Source organism: Hyla sarda, chromosome 10, assembly GCF_029499605.1.
Source record: "Hyla sarda isolate aHylSar1 chromosome 10, aHylSar1.hap1, whole genome shotgun sequence".
Taxonomy (NCBI): Eukaryota; Metazoa; Chordata; class Amphibia; order Anura; family Hylidae; genus Hyla; species Hyla sarda.
Window position 1 is genome coordinate 15,339,254 of NC_079198.1, and position 27,898 is coordinate 15,367,151.

Genomic DNA, 27,898 nt, shown 5'->3' on the forward strand with positions numbered 1-27,898 from the left:
AGAGAGCACTGTGGACAAGACAAAAAAGAAATTCAAAAAGAAAAGAATTTCCTCTGTAGCATACAGCTGCTAGAAAGTACTGGAAGGGTAAAGATTTTTTTAATAGAAGTCATTTACAAATCTGTTTAACTTTCTGGCACCAGTTGATTTAAAAAAAAATGTTTCCACCGGAGTACCCCTTTAAAGACCCCTAAATAGGTTTGGATTGTGCTGGAGCTTTACCACCTTTGGAGCCCATTGGTAGATCTCCGAAACTGTGGGTGAGACTGGCACGAGACAGCAATCCAAAAAGGCCACAGATAAGTCCATACCTTCCATAAGGACGAATCTACTCTATCTTGATGAACGGACATACGAAAGATGAGACTAACTTGGAAAACATTCAACTATTTCTGGAGATTGTCCATGACGTTATTAATAGATGGATTGGCAAAAATATTTTTCACCGTTCAGATTTTAAGCAAAAATGTTTAAAAAGTCATGCGTGACATGAGGCCTCGCACGGTACTTTGCTCTCTAGAGAGGTTCACTTGATAAATACACTGATGGCAGGTGCTTCCTGTTCCTCTTTCCATTATATTCTCAATAATGAAGACAAGACAGAGATACTTCCTATCAGTGTTATCTCAAGTCTGACCAAAGTGTGTGTGAGTGGGGGGGGGGGGGGTCAGAGATAATATAATTTATCCGAATAGCAAAAAGACAGGTTCTATGGGTATGTATGCAGATTGAGGAAGCCATGACTGTAGACTACTACTTCAACCCATAGGGGCAGCAGTGGCCTGAGACAACTACATAGACCTTGCTTGTGCCCAATACAGTGATCCTTCAACGTACAATGGCCTCAATATACAGTGATCCCCCAACATACGATCATTTCAACATACAATGGCCTCTCAGAGTGTCACTCACCTGTCCCCGACTGTCCTCTTCATGCTCCACTGCATGGCCGTCACTGTCCTTTGTCGTCATCACGTCGCTGCGCACGCCGCCCCGTCATCCGATAGGAGCGGCGTGCACAGCGACGCGATGACGGCGATAGAGAGCGACGATCCAGGGCAGGGGTGATGGTCCAGAGTGGTGGGGACACGTGAGTATAACTTTCTATATTTATTATTGCACGGATCCCTCAACATACGATGGATTCAAGTAACGATGGTTCATTTGGAACGAATTACCATGGTATGTTGAGGGTCCACTGTACAATAGTTTCCACATACAAGGGTCTTTTCTGGACCATTGTAACTTGAAACCAGACTCAGCATACAATGTACAGACAATACAGATCTGTGAAATGTGTCAATGGACGGAAGATCCGACCAAGCAGAATGGGTAAAAAGCTGTATTACTGAAGCGTATGCACTGACAGATGTCTGGTAGTGCCCCCTACAGTACAGGGAGGTATTACATGTTCTGCACTACTCATTACCTGTATTACTGAAGTGTATGCACTGACTGGTGTCTGGTAGCGCCCCCTACAGTACTGGGAGGTATTACATGTTCTGTACTCTTTACCTGTACCAGGGTTACCTGCTCCTTTGGACACCAGGTGAGGGCGACTCCATGTTACTTTTTCAGGACACTTTGTGTACTGTACAGGACCCTGAAGAAGCTCCTGTCCTCTACATAGACCAGTGTTTCCCAAGAAGGGTGCCCCCAGCTGTTGCAAAACTACAACTCCCAGCATGCCAAAGGCTGTCCGGGCATGCTGGGAGTTGTAGTTTTGCAACAGCTGGAGGCTCCCTGCTTGGGAAACACTGACATAGACAGTGATTACAGCTCCCAGCAGATCTTTATTACTTTTATATGTAAGGATTTGCTTTATATATATTAGTTATCTACTTATTTTTCTTTAATCTTCCCTTTTTCCTATTTTTGGAAGATATTTTGGGGCTTCAGAACCAATTACCAGGTTTCCATAGAGTTCTGGTCTCAACATACAATGGCTTCAACATACAATGGTCATCCTGGAACCAATTAATATTGTAACTTGAAGGACCACTGTATTAGACTTCATCAGAACCTTGTATGTACTGTTTTATAAAAAAAAAAAAATTATCATAGAGAACCCCCTGTTGCCCTTCCCATAGCCATAGAATTAAAGGGGCACTTCGGTGGGAAAAAAAAAATTCAACTGGCTCCAGAAAGTTACATAGATTTGAAAATGACTTCTATTTAAAAATCTTAATCCTTCCAGTACTTATGAGCGGCTGTATGCTCCAGAGGAAGTTCTTTTCTTTTTGAATTTCTTCTCTGTCCAACCACAGTGCTCTCTGCTGCCACCTCTGTCCATGTCAGGAACTGTCCAGAGTAGGAACAAATCCCCATAGCAAACCTCTCCTGCTCTGGACAGTTCCCTCATACGGACAGAGGTGTCAGCAGAGAGCACTGTGGTCAGACTGGAAAGAAATTAAAAATTAAAAAAAGAACTTCCTCTATAGTATACAGGTACTGGAAGGATTAATAATTTTTCTGGAACCAGTTGATATGAAAAAAAAGAATTGTTTTCCACCGGAGTACCTCTTTAATTCTATGGACCGTTAGAGTAAAATAGGATGTTTGGAGCCCTGAATCAGGAAAATTGAGCTCCAGTTGGCTCATAACAATGTAATTCGGGACATACCTGGGAGGAGCATAAGGAACACGACTACGGGTGGTGTCCATGTCAAATGTGGTGTATCCATTGGCATCTTCTCCAATCTGATGTCCCACCCAAGATGACCTGCAGAAGACAGCCCGAGAGCCTGCGCCAGACTGATACTGGAGGTGTTTGTTATTTCTATATGGTTCGTCGGTGGGAGGGAGGATGTGAACAGGAGATCAGCTCCATTGCTTCAAAGAAAATATGAGTCGAAAAACTGTCTCCCTTGTACCGTACCTAAATATCTATACCACCCCAGAGTGTAGTATTAATAAAACTTGTCATAAAGGATGATGGGGCTTGCAATAGTTAAAGGTGTACTCCAGTGGCAAACACATTTTTTAAAAATCAACTGGTGCCAGAAAGTTAAACAGATTTGTAAATTACTTCTATTTAAAAATCTTAATCCTTCCAGTACTTATCAGCTGCTATATGCTTCACAGGAAGTTTTGAATTTCTTTCGAGTCTGACCACAGTGCTCTCTGCTGACACCTCTGTTTGTATCAGGAATTGTCCAGAGCAGGAGAGGTTTGTTTAGGGGATTTGCTTGTACTCTGGACAGTTCCTGATACAGACAGAGGTGTCATCAGAGAGCACTGTGGTCAGACAGAAAAGAACTTAAGAAAGAAATACAACTTCCTGTGAAGCATACATGTCAGGATCCGGATACTGTGAGGATACTGGTGGTGGATCCTCTGTGTCAGTGGGGTGATGACGTGGGCCATACCAGGGGAACGGAGTCTAAGGGGTTACTGGTTTTCACCAGAGCCCGCCGGAAAGCGGGATGGACTTGCAGCGGCAGGTAACCCCCAGGTCATTTCACCCGATAGCGACTCAACCCCAACTGACGGCTGAGACAGGCGCGGTACAAGGGATTAGGCAAGAGCAATGTCGGACGTAGCAGAAGGTCAGGGCAGGCAACAAGGATCGTAGTCAGGGGCAACGGCAGAGGGTCTGGAACACTGGCTTGGGACATACATGGGAACGCTTTCACTGGCACAAGGGCAACAAGATCCGGCAATGCTGGGAAGGGGAAGTGAGGTTTTATAGAGAGGGCACAGGTGTGATCACTGATTGAGCCAGGCGCCAATCAGCGGCGCACTGGCCCTTTAAATCACAGAGAGCCGGCGCGCGCGTGCCCTAGGGAGCGGGGCCGCGGGCGCCCGGACTGAGCCATCGGGGAACTTGACGGGTGAGGTGACCAGGGTGCGAGCCGCGAGCGAGCGCGTCCCACCACGCGGGTCATCAATGCAGCGCTCCCGGTCTGTGGGTCTGACCGGGGTGCTGCAAGAAGGTGAACGCCGCGAGCGCTCCGGGGAGGAGCAGGGACCCGTAGCGCTCGGCGTAACAATACAACAGCTGATAAGTACTGGAAGGATTAAGATTTTTTTAATAGAAGCAGTTTACAAATCTGTTTAACTTTCTGGCACCAGTTGATTTGAAAAAAAAAACTATTTCCCTGGAGTACCCCTTTAAATACAGGCCCTTAGTTGACATTAAACCCAGTGGTGTATCTATAAGGCAGTAGTCTACAACCTATGGCTTCCCATCTATTTTTGAACTGCACAAAGTGGCTGTCATAGTATGCTGTGAGTTGTAGTTCCACGAAGACTGGAGAGCCATGTGTTGCAGGGTGTTGTTATAGGGAGTCGGACAGTGCATTCCCACTGAACCCCTATGCCAAGTGGCAACCGAGGAGCCCTTTGCCCCAAGGGCAAGCAGCACTAAGTACGATCGTACAGTGACCTCTCGTAGTAATAAATTGTGATTGAACGCTAAGTAATTGACTGATTTAGTAAATAGCACGGGCGTATGCAGGATTTTATCAAATGGGAACTACAGCCATAGCTATGCAAGTGCCAGTACATAAAAATACACGTGGACTTGCAGAACAAAGTAAGTGTCCCTATAAAATAAAAAAAAACATATAAGTGACTAAAACATACTAAACTACACCTAAATAATGCCACCAGACGGTACACCTAAATACCACTGCCAAACTGTTCACCTAAACAATGCTGCCAAGGCATATACCTTAACAATCTTGCCAAACTGTACACCTAAACAACTCTGTCAAACTGTAAACTTACAAGGGTTATCTACCATAAGTTGACTTTAGTACGTACCTGGCAGACAGTAATGGACATGCTTAGGAAGGATCTGCGCTTGTCTTGGGGTTAAATGTCTATGTTGTGAGATTATCATAATGTTTTTATGAACTGGTTATTTCCTGTTGGATTTCGTTCTCTAAAACTACACATCCCATAGTCGCTTATATGTAAATACGAGGTGACTTTCCTTCCTCCCACACATCAGCCACCCCACCTATAGAAACACAATTAAGCTGCATTCCATTCAAAAGACCAGTGTTTTCTAACCAGGATGCCTACAGCTGTTGCAAAATGATCTCTCTCCCACCAAGTGGTCGCTCCACCCAATGAAGCAGGACCGGCTCCCTCTGAACTCCTGACTAGAGATGTCATGTCTCGACACACTGCAACCTGGGAAGATCCGAGACTTGAGTAATTTTGTAAAAATAAATATTGTGGCGAAAATCACAGAAGACTTTCAGGGGGGGTCCCTGGTGTCTGAGCATGACGTCACGAGGGGCGTGATGTCACAAGGGGCGTGGCGACCACCGAAGTCCGCACCCAGCGTTCGAATATAAATGTTCCGAATGCTGGGGAGTAGAGTACCCCTTTAACATGATCCAGGGCTGGAGCAAGAATTTTTGACACCCTAGGCGAAACCTAATTTTGTGGAAAGACTCTATAACGGAGTATTTATTTATGGGTGTACAGTAAAGTCATTCATCCAGACATTTTACATTACATGTTCACCTGCCTGCAGGCACCCCTAGGGGGAGCTCACTGTATTCATACGTATACAACTTCCATTAACCTTAAAGGCGTACTCTGCCCCTAGACATCTTATCCCCTATCCAAAGGATAGGGGATAAGATGTCTGATCACGGGGGTCCCGCCACTGGGGACCCCCGCCACCTCGGCTGCAGCACACCAGACATACCGTGCATGGAGCGAATGTGACATCACGCCACGCTGGGGACGTCACAGCCATGCCCCCTCAATGCAAGTCTATGGGAGGGGGCGTGATGGCCATCATGCCTCCTCCCATAGACTTGCATTGAGGGGCGTGGCCGCGATGTTACAAAAGGGGGCGCGGCCGTGACATCACAAGGTCCAGCGCTGCACCCGACACTCTATACAAACCCCTTTGGATAGGGGATAAGATGTCTAAGGGTGGAGTACCCCTTTGATAATAAAACAGTAGACGGTAAGCTCCCTCTGGTGGAGGAAGTAGGCAAACTTTTTTTAGAGTGCTGAATGTAAAAAAAATAAAAATTACTATAAAAAGGTGGAAACTCACTTTAGTCTATTAAATTACTGCGCCAAATATCCAGACTAAGCTGCATTGACATTGAGAGACATTGGCCCTTATTTAGTCTGGGTTCACACTACGGTTTGTAATTACGGTTCCCGTATACGGCTGGGAGGAGGGGGCGGGGCTTAATCACGGCGCCCGCACTCAGCCGTATTCGGGAACCGTATTTAATGTATGTCTATGAGCCAACCGGAGTGAACCACAGCCTCCGGTCGGCTGCTTTTTCGGCCGTATGCGGTTTCCCGACCGCAGGCAAAAACGTGGTCGACCACGTTTTTGCCTGCGGTCGGGAAACCGCATACGGCCGAAAACGCAGCCGACCGGAGGCTGCGGTTCACTCCGGTCGGCTCATGGACATACATTAAATACGGTTCCCGAATATGGCTGAGTGCGGGCGCCGCGATTAAGCCCTGCCCACCCCTCCTCCCAGCCGTATATGGGAACCGTAGTTACAAACCGTAGTGTGAACCCAGCCTTACTAAGAGTGTTGTGTAGTTTTCTTTGTGGGTTTTAATTCCTTACAATTTATTTTCCACGGTATTTACTAAGGTTTCCCTACATTTTCCACTTCCCCTACATTTTCCGTTTTTTACACCCGCTCTGATCTGTCGGGTTTTCCTCGGCTCAAATCCACCACATTTTCTGTGGAAACCTTAATAAATATGTTGGGTTTTTGTGAAAATGTCAGGGACACACTCCCTTTTTGGTGACCACGCCCACTTTCCCTGACGACCACGCCTCCTTTTTGGGTTTTCTTAGCAAAATGGAGAGTTAGTAGGGTTTTTTTTTCCAATTCTGGCGCAGACAGAATTTTTGGAGCAATGAGCCAGAATCTGGCGCACAACCCGACAAAACATGGTTTTTGTAATAGTAAATGAGGGCCATTGTGTGAGACAGCTAACAATAGATTCAGGCGGAACCATCAAAAAAGGAAGTGAGATTTGCAAATGGGAGAAGATAATGTGAATGGAACAATAAACCAGATGGGTATCTTCTCTGTATTCTTACGAACTCCTAAAACAAGCCATTAACCCCCTACCCACCGCAGAGATGTTTGGCGACAACGTTTTTTGTTTTTCTACCTCCGCCATACAAGGGCTGTATTTTTTTTATTTTTTATTTTTTTATTTTTATTTTTTTGCAGAATAAGTTGTATTTCTTACTTAATTTTTTTTTAACCATATAGTGTTCTGTATTTTGAGGGCAAAAAAAAAAAAAAAAAAAAAAAGAACACCCAATTCTACCGTTTTGCGCATTTTAATATTTTTTTTTTTTGTTTTTGATTAGTTTACCCTTCTTCATAAAGTTTTTTCTTTCTATATTTCTATAGTTATGCTGCTACTTTTTAAGTTTTACAGCTTAATAAATAAATGATATATATTATAAAATTATGTATATATATATATATATATATATATATATATATATATAAATAAGTAAATATGAATATATATATATATATATATATATATATATATAAACATTTATATAGATATATAGATATAGATGCTGCTACTTTTTAAGTTTTACAACTTCATACATAAATTGTATGTAAATAAATAAATAAATGAATTATGTGTATATATATATGTATATATATATATATATATATATACACACACACACACACATATATAAAAATGATAAATAAATAATATATATATATATATACATATATATATATATATATATATATATATATATATATATATATATTTATTTATTTTTTTCCATGCCTGAGCTGTATGAGGGCTCATTTTTTTGCACGGTGATCTGTAGTTTTTATTAAAACTATTTTGAGGATAGATAAAATGTGTTTGTTTTTGGGAGGTGGGGTCAATTCTTGCATTTGGTATTTTGTTTTGCTAGGCAAGATTATGAACATTATATCTACATTTCTTAATGTAGCAATAGTAGTCGTGCTTATTTTTTTATTATTATTATTTTTATGTTGTTAAAACTTTTTTTAATCCTTTATTTCATTTCGTTCATGGTGTTACAAACTGGCCAATTAGGGAAGAGAAGAGACTGCCACTTGGCGTCTGACCGCCCTAGATTAGTGTTTTCCAAACAGCGTGCCTCCAGCTGTTGCAAAACTACAACTCTCAGCATGCCCGGACAGCCAAAGGCTGTCCGGGCATGCTGAGAGTTGTAGTTTTGCAACAGCTGGAGGCACACTGTTTGGAAAACACTGCCCTAGATGTACATCAAGAAAGGGGTTAATACTCCTCTTGGTGGCAATGAAGGAACTACTCCAAACAGAAGTCAGGTTGGCCACATAGCATAAAAAAAAAAAAAAATATCCACATGCAGTTTGCATCATGACCAGCAGATGGCAGCATACACTTATATAAAGATTTACAGGCAGAGATAGGAAAGATTTCCTGGGACAGTTTCATTTCAGACAAGGACCACCATCAGGAATTTCGTGGTCCCAAACAGTTGAAGTTGGCCCCTTACCAAATGCTGTAAAAGGAACCTGGCAGTGTGCCCTATATATATATAGATAGATAGATAGATAGATAGATAGATATAGATATATATATTATTTGGCCCAGGCCCCTGATGGCAGCCCTACTTATTGCTACAATGCATTCGGAAAGTATTCAGACCCTTTCACTTTCTCACATTTTGTAATGAAAAGGCAGTTCCAATAAAGTGAATGGGGAAAACTGAAATTCAAAATGTTATTAAAGGGCACTGTCATTAAAATGCTATTTTTGCTATTGCACTCCTTATGGTAAATAAAAAAATATTTCTAATATACTTTGTTTAATAAAAAAAAAAGAGGTTTTCCGTTTTATTTGCGCTTAAAAAAAGCTCAAGAGCACATTTTCCCCCATCTTATACACAGACTTTGGACAGAAGCCCAAACACAGGAAGTGCAGCCTGGAGTGCTGAGGGGGGGGGGGGGGGGGTGGCCAGCTTCATCCAATCATAGCTCCTCTCACACTTAACTGCCATATGCTGTTGGTTGGACACACCCCCCTCAGCACTCCAGGCTGCACTTCCTGTGTTTGGGCTTCGGTCCAAAGTCTGTGTATGAGATGGGGGAAATGTGCTCTTGAGCTTTTTTTAAGCACAAATAAAACATAGAAAACTTCATTTTTTTTAAACAAAGTATATTAGAAATATTTTTTATTTACCATAAGCAGTGAAATACCAAAAATTAGTTTTAATGAGTGCTCCCATTTAAATAGGAAAAATTTAACTTTTGCAAGGACATAAGTATTTAGACCCTTTTTTAAGACACTTGAAATTTAGCTCTGGCTCCTCCCATTTCCCTAGATCCTCTCTGAGATGATTCTGCACCTTGGACGGAGTCACCGGTGGTGAATTCAGCTGATTATACAGGATTTGGAAAGACACAACCCTGTCTATATAAGAGCAAAAACCATCAGAGCAAAAACCAAGCCATGAGGTGGTAAGAACTGCCTGTAGAGCTCAGAGATAGGATTGTGTGAAGCCACAGATCTTCAGAAGGGGACAAAAAAAAATTCAACAGCACTGAAAGTTCCCAAGAGCTCAGTGGCCTACATCATTTTTACATGAAAAAAAAGTTTGGAACAACCAGTACTCTCCATGGAGCTGCCGCTCCATCAAACTACGTAATCGAGGGGGGAGGGCCTTGGTAAGAGAGGTGGCAGAGAACCCAATGGCTACTCTGGCTGAGCTACAAAGATCCAAAGTGGCAGCAACATGATGTGGGTGTGTTTTCAGCAGCTGGGATAGGGAGACTGGTCAGGGTTGAGGGAAAGCTGGGATTCGCATAGCGGGCCACGATTATTAAAATATAATGTCAATGAACCTGTACGGGGTAAACATAAAAAAACAAATGTAAAATTGCTGCTATTTGGTCACATCACATTCCAGAAAAAAATAAGTGAAAAGTGATAAAACTCACAAATACGTAAAAACTACAGATCACAGTGCGAAAATTGAGCCCCATACAGCCCCGTATATGGAAAAATGAGCCAGAATAAGTCAATAAACAAACTCGTTTTGTTTGAAAACATTTTTTTTTATTTTATTTTTTTAAAGTAAAATAACAATGGTTATCATTGTTATTGTATTGTCCCACAGAATAAAGAGAATATGTCAGTTTTACAGTCCAGGCATGCTGGAAGTTGTATTTTGTCAGCAGCTGGAGGCACACTGAAAACACTTTAAATATAAAAAAAAAGTCAGCAGGATGGCACAAGATAAAAGAAACATAAATAAAATATTATGTGACCAAACAATACTGAGTGACATGGGGTCACCCCGGAAATAATTCATTTTATAGAACTGATATTCTGTGGTATGACCACCAGGAGGTGCTATAAGCAAAGAGAAATAAACATGTAATTTGCCCACTGAGCAGGGAGATGCTCTTTGCTCATTAATGCTAATTATATCATTATTATGTCATTCCACTGCCCTGGTTATGCTTTACTGCAGCTCGTTACACTATAGCGTCTCATTACACTAAAGACTCAGAATGACACACCCCATAAAATGTGTATTTACAAAAGGAGGAAAGTTCTGTGCAAGTCTATTAAAGGGGTACTGCGCTGCTTAGAGTTTGGAGAAAACTGTTCCGAATGCTGGAGCCGGCCCTGGGAGCTCGTGACGTCATAGCCCCCCCCCCCTCTCATGATGTCACGCCCCGCCCCCTCAATGCAAGTCTATGGGAGGGGGCTGGAAACTAGCACTGAGACATCTGGTCTTGACTGTACCCCAGTAGAAAGAGCTCTAAGGAAATTGTAATGGCCGCCCCCTTATAAAGGGGGGCTGAGCCAAAAGCCCATAGGTCAAGCTGCGGGTCATGAGTCAAGCTGGTGACTCTCTGGGTAACATAAACATAACATGGGACATCTCAAAAGGTCCTTTAGACAATTACATTAGTCCTCCAAAGGTCCTTAATACTGTCTTTACATTAGCATATTGACTATATACCTATTACAATAAATACATTGTACTAACAGCAGGGGAGACACTGCAGGAGAGCCCCCAGGTCACTGAGGGACTCAACCTGACAGGACCTAAGTGTAGTACAGGACTATGTTCTGTACTAGGACATTACAAACCAGCTACTTAACATAAGTAGCCCTCAACGACAGGTTCTGTCAGGATTGAGGGTTGAAGCGGCCTGGGAGCCAGATGTAGTACTGGGGTATTTTTGTTAATAAACGTCCATTTCTACGCTGCTACTTGATTTAGAAAACTGACAACATAAGAGTGTCTGTATAATTGTCCATAATGTCCATACATGCTCGGATTAATTTTTTTCAACTGAGAACAGGATTAATAAGGACTATGACTAGTACTGATAACTTTACTTAAGGATCTATAACTCTGCATTTGATGATACTAGACTATGCATAATTGACTATACAATACACGACATTCTATTCTATACATGACCTGACTTAATACTTGACATGAGACATTTTCGGATTGGGTTGCCCGAGGCTTTCTGCTCAATGCCTTGGCTACTGGGGTCCCTTGGCATTTAAACACTTCTCCCCACAACACTGTATTAGTTTTATCATTTTTATGCTAGACATTCTGTAAATAACATTTGACATTTCTGTTACCTTATGCTTGACTACGTGCATTATTGGAGTATCAGGAGTACCTTCTGGCCAGGAAAGTATCCTGTGCACGAATGCAAGAACATATGATATTAGACATCATTTACATATGACATTGGAGTGGGCTGTGTAATTTTGAATGATACAGTCCTACTGTATGTGACTTGATGTGTACATGACTTGTACGTGTACATTATGTTTACTTTATGTGTACATTATGTGTAGTACACTGCTTTGCTGTATATTGTATAAGATGCTTAAAGGGGTACTCCGCCCCTAGACATCTTATCCCCTATCCAAAGGGTAGGGGATAAGATGTCAGATCGCCGCGGTCCCGTTGCTGGGGACCCCTGGGATCCCCGCTGCGGCACTGCGCTATCATTACTACGCAGAGCGAGTTCGCTCTGCACGTAATGATGGACAGTACAGGGTACATCGTTATGTCACGGCTCTGCCCCTCGTGACGTCATGGCCCGCCCCTTTCAATACAAGTCTATGGAAGGGGGCGTGACGGTCGTCACGCCCCCTCCCATAGACTTGCATTAAGGGGACGGGCCGTGATGTCACGAGGGGCGGAGCCATGATGTCATGCTGCTCCATCCCCCGTATCGCCCGTCATTACGCACAGAGCGAACTCGCTCTGTGCAGTAATGATAGCGCGGTGCCGCAGCGGGGATCCCGGGGGTCCTCAGCAGCGGGACCACGGCGATCTGACATCTTATCCCCTATCCTTTGGATAGGGGATAAGATGTCTAGGGGCGGAGTACCCCTTTAATCTTTGCATCTGGCTGGTATCTGACCTTGCATGGACCGTTGGGACCTACGCAGCACCATCTCTTGGGACCCAGGAACGTCTACTTCTTCAGGAGCTCTTGATTCAGTTTGGTTTACAACAGGTTTTTCCTCTTCAGTGGCCAAAGTAGGTAGTAAGTCTGGACTGGCAGGACTTGGACTTGTGGATACGTACATGGGTGAAGCAGGTGGTCTGGAGATTGGAGTATATTCTGGCACCAACGGTGACAGGACTTGAGCTGGTGAGGGGACTAGAGTTGGTGGCACCGGCCCACATGTTGGCATGAGACCGAAGATTGCAGTTCGGCCAGGATGGAACATGGGGACATCCATGGATGGGTGAATTTCCTCTCCGGGCACATACTCCCAGGCAGATCTTCTTAGTGACATAGCTTGATTCGATTATGATGAACGGTTCGTACCCTGACTTCTGGATTGCCTACAAGTCTGGATAGGGTACGGCGGTCACCGTGTAGGGCTCCATTTCCAAGATAGAGTCCAGTTTGTGGGTTCTTGGGAACTTCCGCAGCCAGACCTTGTTGCCTATCTGAAAGGTTTGGCGGAGGCATGACAGTTGTAGTCCTGCTGTTGCCTCTGTTGGGCCTCGCCCTCTCCATGGAAGCTTGCGGAGAGTTATTGAATGGAGCTTGGAGTCCAAACGTCCGATCCTTTGGCAGCTGGCTGTGTCAGCCCATCATCAAATAGAACTGGGTGTATCCAGTGGAACAGTGCACTGTATTGTTATAGATTTCTAACAGTTCGGGTAACAACCGGGGCCACTTTTCGTGTCTGGACACAGACGCTGCTCAGACATCCTAGGATTTGTACCCAATGGGAGTAGAACATATGGACCGTGGTTTTGGCTGAGAGATCTTTAACTGGCACGATGACAACCCACTTGGAGTAGTGATCCACCATGGTGAGAGCATAAGTGTACCCTGACCGGGTAAGAGACAACTTGACATGGTCTAGTGCAAACAACTGGTAAGGCCTTTCACTCTGGATGGAATGGAGGGGTGCTCTGGCATCCCTGCATCCGTTCTTGGTGACATTGCAGATGGCACACTCACTGCACCATTTTTCAATGTCGCTCCGCATCCCAATCCGGTAAAGCCGTTGCCTGACAGTAGCTTCGGTCTTGTGTCCCGACAGATCTAGGTAGGCGTTGAGGACCATCGCCGCGTCTCTTCGGGGAACCAGGATCTGATTAAGTCGTTCACCTGAAACCGGATCCAAAGAGTTTCGGTATAACAGTCCCTTGTGTATGAACAGTCGCTTCCTCTGTTGCCACAGACGCTTCAACTTGTAGTCGCTCTGAGACCGGCGTAGATGGGTTGGTACCTTTTTCATCAGCAGGTAGTCCAACAGATTCCCCATGACTTAATTTTCGTCTTGCAGAGTCTTCCAGGTATATGGGTCTTCCTGGACCTTCTCAGACCTGTTTTCACCCTCTTCAAGTGTGGTCACAGCATTCTGACAAACAAACCTCTGGTAAAATGGGGGCATCTCCACGTCTTCCCAGTCGTCTTCGACAGGTGGTTCTTCGCCAGGGGTCATTCAAGATCGGCGTTGATATTGGACTTGCCGCTTCTGTACTTGATAGTGAAGTCGTAATTGGCCAACCTTGAAGCCCAATGCTGCTCAATGGCACCCAGTTTGGTGGTGTTCAGGTGGGCCAACGGACTATTATCCGTATATATACAAAAACTTTTGATATGTTGTAAAGCATGCAAAACAAATAGGTTTTGCACTTGCGTTCATTAGAAAATTTTTGGTATTTCATACTGAAAAAGCCAGTCAAACAACTGCCCCCCCCCTGCCTGCTTGGACACATACTGGTCCTGCTTGTGTCCCGCTACTGTCAGTGAGGACAAGCTGGGAGTTGTAGTTTTGCTAATGCTAGGGGAGATGTGATCAGAAAGCATACTGAGGGAGGGGGCAGAGATCTGCACAGTGAGGCCACGCCCCCTCCCTTTGAGAGGAATTCAGACTAGTGAGCTAAATTAAAAGTGTAATAAAAAAAAATAAAGGTGCTAGACACAAAAATTACATGTACATGGTCAGGATTAGGTACTGAGTGATATATTTAAAAAAAATGTTTTTTGTTTGATCTGACGGGTACGCTTTAAACTTCTCAGTCACAGTCCATACGAGGGCAAGGAGTTCCAGCTTGAAGGAGCTTTAATTGGCATTGTTCTTCTCTGCTTCTCGCAGATTACGACTGGCATAGGCTATCACTCGCTCTTGTCCTTCCTGGACTTGGGATAGGACTGCCCCTAAACCCTCGAAGCTGGCATCAGCGTACAGCCGGAACGGCTGAGTGTAGTCTGGATATGCCAGGATGGGTGGCTCTGTCAACATGTGTTTCAGGGCTTGGAATTCTGTCTCTTGCTCCTTGGTCCAGTCCACAGGTAGCTTCCCACTGTAATTCTCTTTCGCCGTAGGAGAGCTGTGAGGCTCTCCGCAATATGGGCAAAGTGGGGAATGAAGCGGCGGTGGTAGCCGGCAAATCCCAGGAAGCTCCGGACATCTTTCACTGTGCGCGGGGTAGGCCAGTTCTTAACAATGTCCACCTTCTCGGGATTAGGCTGGACTCCCTCGCCGCGGACAACATGACCTAGGTAATGTACCTGAGGTTTAAGCAGATGGCACTTGGACGGCTTAATCTTTAATCCGTGTTTGATCAAAACTTGGAAGACGTCCGACAGATGACCAATGTGCTCCTGGTAGAACTTGGATTACACAATGACATCATCGAGGTACTGTAAGGGGCATTACACAGCCCGAATGGCCTACTCTTGAACTCAAACAATCCCATGGGTGTCACGAAGGCTGTCTTCTCTCAGTCTTCCACAGCCATAGGCACTTGCCAATGCCCACTGGTTAAGTCCAAGGTGGAGAATTAAGTGGCCAACCCAAGGGCAGTGAGTGATTCTTCGATTCTTGGAAGGGGGATAAGCGTCCTTATGGGTGATATTGTTCAGTTTCCTATAGTCGACACACAAACTGATGGTCCCATCCTTCTTTTTGACCAGGAAAAGGGGCGCCGCCCAGGGACTCTGACTTTCCTGTATGATGTCTGCGTCCTTCATGTCAGCCAGCATCTTCTTGACCGTTAGGTACATGCCAGTCGTGACCGGGCAGTGTCTCTCTTTAATAGGTGGGCTGTCGCCTTTCAGAATTCGGCGCTGAATCACGAACGTATGTCCAAAGTCTGTAGGATGCTTACTGAACGCTTCTTGGTACCTCTTGGTTACATTGATGACCCCATGGACTTGATCCTTCGGGGTGGTCTTGTCTCCTACTTGAACCAGGGTTCAGGGGGACCTTGAGCAGAATCCAAAGTCACTTGAGCTTCCCGTTGTCGAGCCACCTTGCGTTCTGATATAATGTCACTTGACTCTAGAAGATTCAACTGGCTACTGGAGTGTATTTTGGTAAGACTGTAGCCACGCTGGACAGATGGACTATTCGGACTGGAACTTTCTCGTTGATAACTGTGACCAGACTTCTTGGTGCTTGAACTAGAGGATGGTCTTCTAACTGTATAGGCTCTAGCAGGGCTTGGTAGTCCTTGTTTCTCACTCCAGGACGTGCACGACACCAAAGGACTGTCTCTGTGTTGGGTTGCAAGGTCACCAACCTGATGTCTTGAATTTGCACTTTGCAAATTTTTCCTTGCCGATTGGCAAATTTCTGCTCCGCTTGGAGAACCTTTAAGTGGTTCTGCGCAGCCCGCTGGCCTGAGGGGGACATGTAGGGAAGAGAGGCATGCAAAGAATCTACTATGTCAGTAAAGCAATATTTCATGATATTCATTCCCAATATGAGCTCTGCCGACCCCTTGTCAGACACATCAATTACAATCACTCCCTGCCCTCTAAGTACATGTTTCCCCAACTGGATGGTGGGCTCCCAATATCCATGTCTGGGTATTGGTTTCCTGTTACTTGCTACTACCCTGAAATCAACATCATCAGGCTAACACAACAAATTAGCATTCCAGTACTTGTAGAAAACATCTTTGGATATAGTGGACACTTGTGACCCGTATCTATTAACGCTTCCAACTGGATACCTTCGAAAATGAGGGCAGGGGGCAACATATAGTGAGAGTCCTGACTTAGCTTGTTCCGGGTTCGGACCTGATGTCTGCTTTCCTGAGGGCCGGTCCGTGACCTCAGGGGAAATCCCTTTAAATCCTAACATTGTACTTTCCAATGTCCAGATTTGTTGCAGTAGGTACAAAAGGGCCTTTGGGTACCTGGGGGCCTATTGGGCGGATTATTGCAGGGTTAACTTAACGATAAGTAGATACAGGTCTCCTGGGTAGTGACGGCTCACGGTTGGCAAGCTCCTTCACAGCCAGAGTCAATTGTTCAATGTCCTGTTTGACACTCTGAAATTCTGAGGCTGTGGAGGTTGGTAGGGTATTGGACAGGGGGGCGGGAGCCGCTGGTGGTGGTGATGATATGGGTCCGGCTGCCAAACCCAAGGGTTCTGGCATAGGTGCATAACTCTCTTTAGACTCAGTCCCGGGCTCTATGACCCGAATAGCCAGCCTCTTAAAAGCAGCGGAGGACAAATTGGGATTTTGTACTGCTAACATCCTCAACTGAGCGTTGTCCTATTTGTTATGAGCCCAATCAATGAGCCTGTCCATCAATACTTTGTTACCCTGATCGGGAGTGATACCATCTAGCTTTTGAACAGTCTCTAGGGCATTTAGTAAAGCTACTGCATAAGCTCTCAGAGTCTCACCTGGATTCTGCCATATCTCATACAACCGGAGACGTATCTCTGACAGATAATGCAACTCAAATACCTGATACAACCCCTGGAAGATCTGCTCTACCGTTGCCTTCTCGGAGGCGGGGCAGGTTCGGACCTCCTCAAGGGCTGGTCCTTGTAGTTGTCCTGTAAGCACCTGTTGATTGGGAGGGAGAGAGTAAAAGAAAAGACAAAAAAGCTCTGAATATTTTCCTTGAAATCCTTCAGGGTGAAGGGGTCTCCATTGTAGATAGGAAGGACAGGATTCCCCAAAAATACTGGTGCTGATGCTGGGACACCCACATTGTATATGTATAGTATATATGATGTATATGGCCTGTGTTGTGGGCCCCTGTACAGTATATATGATGTATATAGCCTGTGTTGTGGGCCCCTGTACAGTATATATGATGTATATAGCCTGTGTTGTGGGCCCCTGTACAGTATATATGATGTATATAGCCTGTGTTGTGGGCCCCTGTACAGTATATATGTATATAGCCTGTGTTGTGGGCCCCTGTACAGTATATATGATGTATATAGCCTGTGTTGTGGGCCCCTGTACAGTATATATGATGTATATAGCCTGTGTTGTGGGCCCCTGTACAGTATATATTATGTATATAGCATGTGTTGTGGGGCCCCTGTACAGTATATATGATGTATATAGCCTGTGTTGTGGGCCCCTGTACAGTATATATGATGTATATAGCCTGTGTTGTGGGCCCCTGTACAGTATATATGATGTATATAGCCTGTGTTGTGGGCCCCTGTACAGTATATATGATGTATATAGCCTGTGTTGTGGGCCCCTGTACAGTATATATGATGTATATAGCCTGTGTCGTGGGCCCCTGTACAGTATATATGATGTATATAGCCTGTGTCGTGGGCCCCTGTACAGTATATATGATGTATATAGCCTGTGTCGTGGGCCCCTGTACAGTATATATGATGTATATAGCCTGTGTCGTGGGCCCCTGTACAGTATATATCATGTATATAGCCTGTGTCGTGGGCCCCTGTACAGTATATATGATGTATATAGCCTGTGTCGTGGGCCCCTGTACAGTATATATGATGTATATAGGGTGTGTCGTGGGCCCCTGTACAGTATATATGATGTATATAGGGTGTGTTGTGGGCCCCTGTACAGTATATATGATGTATATAGGGTGTGTTGTGGGCCCCTGTACAGTATATATGATGTATATAGGGTGTGTTGTGGGCCCCTGTACAGTATATATGATGTATATCGCCTGTGTTGTGGGCCCCTGTACAGTATATATGATGTATATAGCCTGTGTTGTGGGCCCCTGTACAGTATATATGATGTATATAGCCTGTGTTGTGGGCCCCTGTACAGTATATATGATGTATATAGCCTGTGTTGTGGGCCCCTGTACAGTATATATGATGTATATAGCCTGTGTTGTGGGCCCCTGTACAGTATATATGATGTATATAGCCTGTGTTGTGGGCCCCTGTACAGTATATATGATGTATATAGGGTGTGTTGTGGGCCCCTGTACAGTATATATGATGTATATAGGGTGTGTTGTGGGCCCCTGTACAGTATATATGATGTATATAGGGTGTGTTGTGGGCCCCTGTACAGTATATATGATGTATATAGCCTGTGTTGTGGGCCCCTGTACAGTATATATGATGTATATAGGGTGTGTTGTGGGCCCCTGTACAGTATATATGATGTATATAGCCTGTGTTGTGGGCCCCTGTACAGTATATATGATGTATATAGGGTGTGTTGTGGGCCCCTGTACAGTATATATGATGTATATAGCCTGTGTTGTGGGCCCCTGTACAGTATATATGATGTATATAGCCTGTGTTGTGGGCCCCTGTACAGTATATATGATGTATATAGCCTGTGTTGTGGGCCCCTGTACAGTATATATGATGTATATAGCCTGTGTTGTGGGCCCCTGTCCAGTATATATGATGTATATAGCCTGTGTTGTGGGCCCCTGTCCAGTATATATGATGTATATAGCCTGTGTTGTGGGCCCCTGTCCAGTATATATGATGTATATAGCCTGTGTTGTGGGCCCCTGTCCAGTATATATGATGTATATAGCCTGTGTTGTGGGCCCCTGTCCAGTATATATGATGTATATAGCCTGTGTTGTGGGCCCCTGTCCAGTATATATGATGTATATAGCCTGTGTTGTGGGCCCCTGTCCAGTATATATGATGTATATAGCCTGTGTTGTGGGCCCCTGTCCAGTATATATGATGTATATAGCCTGTGTTGTGGGCCCCTGTACAGTATATATGATGTATATAGCCTGTGTTGTGGGCCCCTGTACAGTATATATGATGTATATAGCCTGTGTTGTGGGCCCCTGTACAGTATATATGATGTATATAGCCTGTGTTGTGGGCCCCTGTACAGTATATATGATGTATATAGCCTGTGTTGTGGGCCCCTGTACAGTATATATGATGTATATAGCCTGTGTTGTGGGCCCCTGTACAGTATATATGATGTATATAGCCTGTGTTGTGGGCCCCTGTACAGTATATATGATGTATATCGCCTGTGTTGTGGGCCCCTGTACAGTATATATGATGTATATCGCCTGTGTTGTGGGCCCCTGTACAGTATATATGATGTATATAGCCTGTGTTGTGGGCCCCTGTACAGTATATATGATGTATATAGCCTGTGTTGTGGGCCCCTGTACAGTATATATGATGTATATAGCCTGTGTTGTGGGCCCCTGTACAGTATATATGATGTATATAGCCTGTGTTGTGGGCCCCTGTACAGTATATATGATGTATATAGCCTGTGTTGTGGGCCCCTGTACAGTATATATGTATATAGCCTGTGTTGTGGGCCCCTGTACAGTATATATGATGTATATAGCCTGTGTTGTGGGCCCCTGTACAGTATATATGTATATAGCCTGTGTTGTGGGCCCCTGTACAGTATATATGTATATAGCCTGTGTTGTGGGCCCCTGTACAGTATATATGTATATAGCCTGTGTTGTGGGCCCCTGTACAGTATATATGATGTATACAGCCTGTGTTGTGGGCCCCTGTACAGTATATATGATGTATATAGCCTGTGTTGTGGGCCCCTGTACAGTATATATGATGTATATAGCCTGTGTTGTGGGCCCCTGTACAGTATATATGATGTATATAGGGTGTGTTGTGGGCCCCTGTCCAGTATATATGATGTATATAGCCTGTGTTGTGGGCCCCTGTACAGTATATATCATGTATATAGCCTGTGTCGTGGGCCCCTGTACAGTATATATGATGTATATAGCCTGTGTTGTGGGCCCCTGTACAGTATATATGATGTATATAGGGTGTGTTGTGGGCCCCTGTCCAGTATATATGATGTATATAGCCTGTGTTGTGGGCCCCTGTACAGTATATATGATGTATATAGCCTGTGTTGTGGGCCCCTGTACAGTATATATGATGTATATAGCCTGTGTTGTGGGCCCCTGTACAGTATATATGATGTATATAGCCTGTGTTGTGGGCCCCTGTACAGTATATATGATGTATATAGCCTGTGTTGTGGGCCCCTGTACAGTATATATGATGTATATAGCCTGTGTTGTGGGCCCCTGTACAGTATATATGATGTATATAGCCTGTGTTGTGGGCCCCTGTACAGTATATATGATGTATATAGCCTGTGTTGTGGGCCCCTGTACAGTATATATGATGTATATAGCCTGTGTTGTGGGCCCCTGTACAGTATATATGATGTATATAGCCTGTGTTGTGGGCCCCTGTACAGTATATATGTATATAGCCTGTGTTGTGGGCCCCTGTACAGTATATATGATGTATATAGCCTGTGTTGTGGGCCCCTGTACAGTATATATGTATATAGCCTGTGTTGTGGGCCCCTGTACAGTATATATGATGTATATAGCCTGTGTTGTGGGCCCCTGTACAGTATATATCATGTATATAGCCTGTGTTGTTGGCCCCTGTACAGTATATATGTATATAGCCTGTGTTGTGGGCCCCTGTACAGTATATATGTATATAGCCTGTGTTGTGGGCCCCTGTACAGTATATATGATGTATATAGCCTGTGTTGTGGGCCCCTGTACAGTATATATGATGTATATAGCCTGTGTTGTGGGCCCCTGTACAGTATATATGTATATAGCCTGTGTTGTGGGCCCCTGTACAGTATATATGATGTATATAGCCTGTGTTGTGGGCCCCTGTACAGTATATATGTATATAGCCTGTGTTGTGGGCCCCTGTACAGTATATATGTATATAGCCTGTGTTGTGGGCCCCTGTACAGTATATATGATGTATATAGCCTGTGTTGTGGGCCCCTGTACAGTATATATGTATATAGCCTGTGTTGTGGGCCCCTGTACAGTATATATGATGTATATCGCCTGTGTTGTGGGCCCCTGTCCAGTATATATGATGTATATAGCCTGTGTCGTGGGCCCCTGTACAGTATATATGATGTATATAGCATGTGTCGTGGGGCCCCTGTACAGTATATATGATGTATATAGCCTGTGTTGTGGGCCCCTGTACAGTATATATGATGTATATAGCCTGTGTTGTGGGCCCCTGTACAGTATATATGATGTATATAGCCTGTGTTGTGGGCCCCTGTACAGTATATATGATGTATATAGCCTGTGTTGTGGGCCCCTGTACAGTATATATGTATATAGCCTGTGTTGTGGGCCCCTGTACAGTATATATGATGTATATAGCCTGTGTTGTGGGCCCCTGTACAGTATATATGTATATAGCCTGTGTTGTGGGCCCCTGTACAGTATATATGATGTATATAGCCTGTGTTGTGGGCCCCTGTACAGTATATATGTATATAGCCTGTGTTGTGGGCCCCTGTACAGTATATATGATGTATATAGCCTGTGTTGTGGGCCCCTGTACAGTATATATGTATATAGCCTGTGTTGTGGGCCCCTGTACAGTATATATGATGTATATAGCCTGTGTTGTGGGCCCCTGTACAGTATATATGTATATAGCCTGTGTTGTGGGCCCCTGTACAGTATATATGATGTATATAGCCTGTGTTGTGGGCCCCTGTACAGTATATATGATGTATATAGCCTGTGTTGTGGGCCCCTGTACAGTATATATGATGTATATAGCCTGTGTTGTGGGCCCCTGTACAGTATATATGATGTATATAGCCTGTGTTGTGGGCCCCTGTACAGTATATATGATGTATATAGCCTGTGTTGTGGGCCCCTGTACAGTATATATGATGTATATAGCCTGTGTTGTGGGCCCCTGTACAGTATATATGATGTATATAGCCTGTGTTGTGGGCCCCTGTACAGTATATATGATGTATATAGGGTGTTGTAGGCCCCTGTACAGTATATATGATGTATATAGCCTGTGTTGTGGGCCCCTGTCCAGTATATATGATGTATATAGCCTGTGTTGTGGGCCCCTGTACAGTATATATGATGTATATAGCCTGTGTTGTGGGCCCCTGTACAGTATATATGATGTATATAGCCTGTGTTGTGGGCCCCTGTCCAGTATATATGATGTATATAGCCTGTGTTGTGGGCCCCTGTACAGTATATATGATGTATATAGCCTGTGTTGTGGGCCCCTGTACAGTATATATGTATATAGCCTGTGTTGTGGGCCCCTGTACAGTATATATGTATATAGCCTGTGTTGTGGGCCCCTGTCCAGTATATATGATGTATACAGCCTGTGTTGTGGGCCCCTGTACAGTATATATGATGTATATAGCCTGTGTTGTGGGCCCCTGTACAGTATATATGATGTATACAGCCTGTGTTGTGGGCCCCTGTACAGTATATATGATGTATATAGCCTGTGTTGTGGGCCCCTGTACAGTATATATGATGTATATAGCCTGTGTTGTGGGGCCCCTGTACAGTATATATGATGTATATAGCCTGTGTTGTGGGCCCCTGTCCAGTATATATGATGTATATAGCCTGTGTTGTGGGCCCCTGTACAGTATATATGATGTATATAGCATGTGTTGTGGGGCCCCTGTACAGTATATATGATGTATATAGCCTGTGTTGTGGGCCCCTGTACAGTATATATGATGTATATAGCCTGTGTTGTGGGCCCCTGTCCAGTATATATGATGTATATAGCCTGTGTTGTGGGCCCCTGTACAGTATATATGTATATAGCCTGTGTTGTGGGCCCCTGTCCAGTATATATGATGTATATAGCCTGTGTTGTGGGCCCCTGTACAGTATATATGATGTATATAGCCTGTGTTGTGGGCCCCTGTACAGTATATATGTATATAGCCTGTGTTGTGGGCCCCTGTACAGTATATATGATGTATATAGCCTGTGTTGTGGGCCCCTGTACAGTATATATGATGTATATAGCCTGTGTTGTGGGCCCCTGCCCTCCTGTCCAGCTCCATTATGTGTGAACATTTCTCCGTGCGGATTCCTTTGTGTAATGAGTGAAGTTTTTCATTTCGGTGGACGCTATAAATAGTCATGTGAAATTGTTCTCTGCACATCCCCCTGCCCTGTAATCCTGTGAGGGGGGAGACATGTTTGCTGTATCTGTTGTGCGCGCTCTGCTGTTCCGTCGGCCTCAGTATCTGGCTCCTGTCCCTTCCATGTCCCAATTCCCACTTCAACTTGGCTCCAAACTGGGACAGAACTTTTCCGCAGCTGAAAACCCAACTTGTAGGACTATAATGCGGCGGTGAGCTTTATAATGGGGCCTTCCCTCCCTCCCGCGCTCCCCTTTCTGCCGGTCCCTATGTGTCTTTCCCTCTCAGCAGGCTCGATTACAGCCTTCATTTCCTTTTTCTGTTTTCAGGCTATGGGGGTCCCTGGAGGATCCATAAATAACCCCTTTTATCAGCGGAGCCTATGACTAAAGCCGGCAACAACAGTGGCGACACAAGAAACTGGGCCGCATCCACATGTCTAAGGCCTCTAATAGAACCCCATAAGCTCCTGGGTCCCAATGCAAAATCTGTGACAGGGCCCCCCCCCCCCCCCAGCTACCTTGTACCATATATAATAATATACAGTTAAAGGGGTACTCCACTGGAAAACATGTTTGATTAATTTAGGGCATAAATAGATTTCATTGCTACTGAGGAAAAGTTGAGCATTAGATGGGTTAAGCCAGCATTTCTCAACCAGGGTGCCTCCAGCTGTTGCAAAACTACAACTACCAGCATGCCCGGACAGCCTTCGGCTGTCCGGGCATGCTGGTAGTTGTAGTTTTGCAACAGCTGGAGGCACCCTGGTTGGGAAACGCTGGTTTAAGCTATATGTCTTAAAGGGGTACCCCACTGGAAAACATTTTTTTTTTTTTAATCAACTGGTGCCAGAAAGTTAAACAGATTTGTAAATGACTTCTATTAAAAAAAATCCTTAATCCTTCCTGTACTTATCAGCTGCTGTATAATGCACAGGAAGTTTATTTTTCTTTTTGAATTTCTTTTCTGTCTGACCACAGTGCTCTCTGCTGGCACTTCTGTCCAAGTCAGGAACTGTCCAGAGCAGGATAGGTTTTCTATGAGGATTTTCTCTTACTCTGGAAGGTTCCTAAAATGGACAGAGGTGTCAGCAGAGAGCACTGTGGTCAGACAGAAAGGAAATTCAAAAAAGGAAAGAACTTCCTCTGGATCGTACAGCAGCTGATTAGTACTGGAAGGATTAAGATTTTTTAATAGAATGCTGGTAGTTGTAGTTTTGCAATAGCTGGAGGCACCCTGGTTGGGAAACACTGGGTTAAGCTATATGTCTTAAAGGGGTACTACACTGGAAAACATTTTTATTTTATTTTTTTTATTTTTTAATCAACTGGTTCCAGAAAGTTAAACAGATTTGTAAATAACTTGTATTAAAAAAAATCCTTAATCCTTCCTGTACTTATCAGCTGCTGTATAATGCACAGGAAGTTTATTTTTCTTTTTGAATTTCTTTTCTGTCTGACCAAAGTGCTCTCTGCTGGCACCTCTGTCCAAGTCAGGAACTGTCCAGAGCAGGATAGGTTTTCTATGAGGATTTTCTCTTACTCTGGAAGGTTCCTAAAATGGACAGAGGTGTCAGCAGAGAGCACTGTGGTCAGACAGAAAGGAAATTCAAAAAAGGAAAGAACTTCCTCTGGATCGTACAGCAGCTGATTAGTACTGGAAGGATTAAGATTTTTTAATAGAATGCTGGTAGTTGTAGTTTTGCAATAGCTGGAGGCACCCTGGTTGGGAAACACTGGGTTAAGCTATATGTCTTAAAGGGGTACTACACTGGAAAACATTTTTATTTTATTTTTTTTATTTTTTAATCAACTGGTTCCAGAAAGTTAAACAGATTTGTAAATAACTTGTATTAAAAAAAATCCTTAATCCTTCCTGTACTTATCAGCTGCTGTATAATGCACAGGAAGTTTATTTTTCTTTTTGAATTTCTTTTCTGTCTGACCAAAGTGCTCTCTGCTGGCACCTCTGTCCAAGTCAGGAACTGTCCAGAGCAGGATAGGTTTTCTATGAGGATTTTCTCTTACTCTGGAAGGTTCCTAAAATGGACAGAGGTGTCAGCAGAGAGCACTGTGGTCAGACAGAAAGGAAATTCAAAAAAGGAAAGAACTTCCTCTGGATCGTACAGCAGCTGATTAGTACTGGAAGGATTAAGATTTTTTAATAGAATGCTGGTAGTTGTAGTTTTGCAATAGCTGGAGGCACCCTGGTTGGGAACCACTGGGTTAAGCTATATGTCTTAAAGGGGTACTCCACTGGAAAACATTTTTATTTTTTTTAAATCAACTGGTTCCAGAAAGTTAAACAGATTTGTAAATGACTTGTATTAAAAAAATCCTTAATCCTTCCTGTACTTATCAGCTGCTGTATGATGCACAGGAAGTTTATTTTTATTTTTGAATTTCTGTCTGACCACAGTGCTCTCTTGCTGACACCCCTGTCCATGTCAGGAACTGTCCAGTGCAGGATAGGTTTTCTATGGGGATTTTCTCCTACTCTGGACAGTTCCTAAAATGGACAGGGGTGTCAGCAGAGAGCACTGTGGTCAGACAGAAAATAAATTCAAAAAGAAAAATACAGGAGGAAGTTCTTTTCTTTTTGAATTTCCTTTCTGTCTGACCACAGTGCTCTCTGCTGACACCTCTGTCCATTTTAGGAACCTTCCAGAGTAAGAGAAAATCCCCATAGAAAACCTATCCTGCTCGGGACAGTTCCTGACATGGACAGAGGTGTCAGCAGAGAGCACTGTGGTCAGACAGAAAAGAAATTCAGAAAGAAAAGAACTTCCTGTGGATCGTACAGCAGCTGATAAGTACTGGAAGGATTAAGATTTTTTTAATGGAAGTAATTTACAAATCTGTTTAACTTTCTGGCACCAGTAGATAAAAAAAAAAATAATTTAATGTTTTCCAGCGGAGTACCCCTTTAAAGGAAACTTGCACCTGCATAGACTATCTAACACCAAGGAATAACTTGTAGTACCTGTGCACCATCTCTAGAGATGAGCGAACTTACAGTAAATTCGATTCGTCACGAACTTCTCAGCTCGGCAGTTGATGACTTTTCCTGCATAAATTAGTTCAGCTTTCAGGTGCTCCGGTGGGCTGGAAAAGGTGGATACAGTCCTAGGAGACTCTTTCCTAGGACTGTATCCACCTTTTCCAGCCCACCGGAAAGCTGAACTAATTTATGCAGGAAAAGTCAGCAACCGCCGAGCTGAGAAGTTCGTGACGAATCGAATTTACTGTAAGTTCCCTCATCTCTAACCATCTCCAATGGTGATACATCATTTATAGTGATGGTCCCCCTGTATGGGACTAAGGGACCTTTTGGCTCCTCCATTAGCTGTGGATACCAAATTTTTCCTCTAAGGTCTGTAATAGAACCCCATAAGCTCCTGGGTCCCAATGCAAAATCTGTGACAGGGGGCCCCACCAGCTACCTTGTACCATATATAATAATATACAGTTAAAGGAGTACTCCCCTGTAAAACATATTTTTTTATATTTTTTTTTTTAAATCACTAATGACAAAAAATTAAACAGATTAGTAAATGACTTCTTTAAACAAGTTTTTAATCCTTCCACTACTTATCAGCTGCTGTATGCTCCACAGGAAATTATTTTCTTTTTGAATTTCTTTTCTTTCATGACCACAATGCTCTCTGCTGACACCTCTGTCCATTTTAGGAACTGTCCAGAGAAAGATAGGTTTGCTATGGGGATTTGCTCCTACTCTGGACAACATATATACAAATGGGGAAACATCTACAGGGGGCCCTGGGACACTGAAGGACACTACCTGACAGAGCAGGAAAGGTACGGGTCAACACCATCCCGTACTGGGCCACCGCAAACGTCTTTAAAGGGGTACTCCCGTGGAAAACTTTTTTTTTTTTTAAATCAAATGGTGCCAGAAAGTTAAACAGATTTGTAAATCACTTCTATTAAAAAAATATTAATCCTTCCAGTACTCTTTAGGGGCTGTATACTAAAGAGAAATAAAAAAAAAAGAAATGCATTTCCTCTGATGTCACGACCACAGTGCTCTCTGCTGACCTCTGCTGTCCATTTTAGGAACTGTCCAGAGCAGCATATGGGGATTTTCTCCTGCTCCTGACAGTTCCTAAAATGGACAGCAGAGGTCAGCAGAGAGCACTGTGGTCGTGACATCAGAGGAAATGCATTTCTTTTT

General features: G+C 43.9%; 2 protein-coding genes across 11 annotated transcripts in view; one reads left to right on the forward strand and one right to left on the reverse strand.

Annotated features, from left to right (window-relative positions):
• ARHGEF1 (Rho guanine nucleotide exchange factor 1) overlaps nt 1-27,898 on the forward strand; it is a 185,704-nt gene that overhangs the window by 23,154 nt on the left and 134,652 nt on the right. The gene's annotated exons all lie outside the window — the stretch shown is intronic.
• The window catches only part of CD79A (CD79a molecule), a 69,711-nt gene that overhangs the window by 21,288 nt on the left and 20,525 nt on the right, over nt 1-27,898 (reverse strand). For 2 of the 7 annotated variants that reach the window (XR_008848426.1, XM_056543780.1), the window contains exon 1: nt 2,624-2,877. The exons of 2 other annotated variants lie outside the window; for them this stretch is intronic. Coding sequence is in view for 2 of the 5 variants with exons in the window: in XM_056543780.1 (XP_056399755.1) it covers nt 2,624-2,690 (67 nt within the window). In the remaining 3 variants the exon portion in view is untranslated. Of the gene's footprint in view, nt 1-2,623; nt 2,878-17,236; nt 17,339-27,898 lie in introns of those variants that run through there. 3 more of the 7 variants (XM_056543784.1, XM_056543783.1, XM_056543779.1) reach the window with 2 other exon arrangements.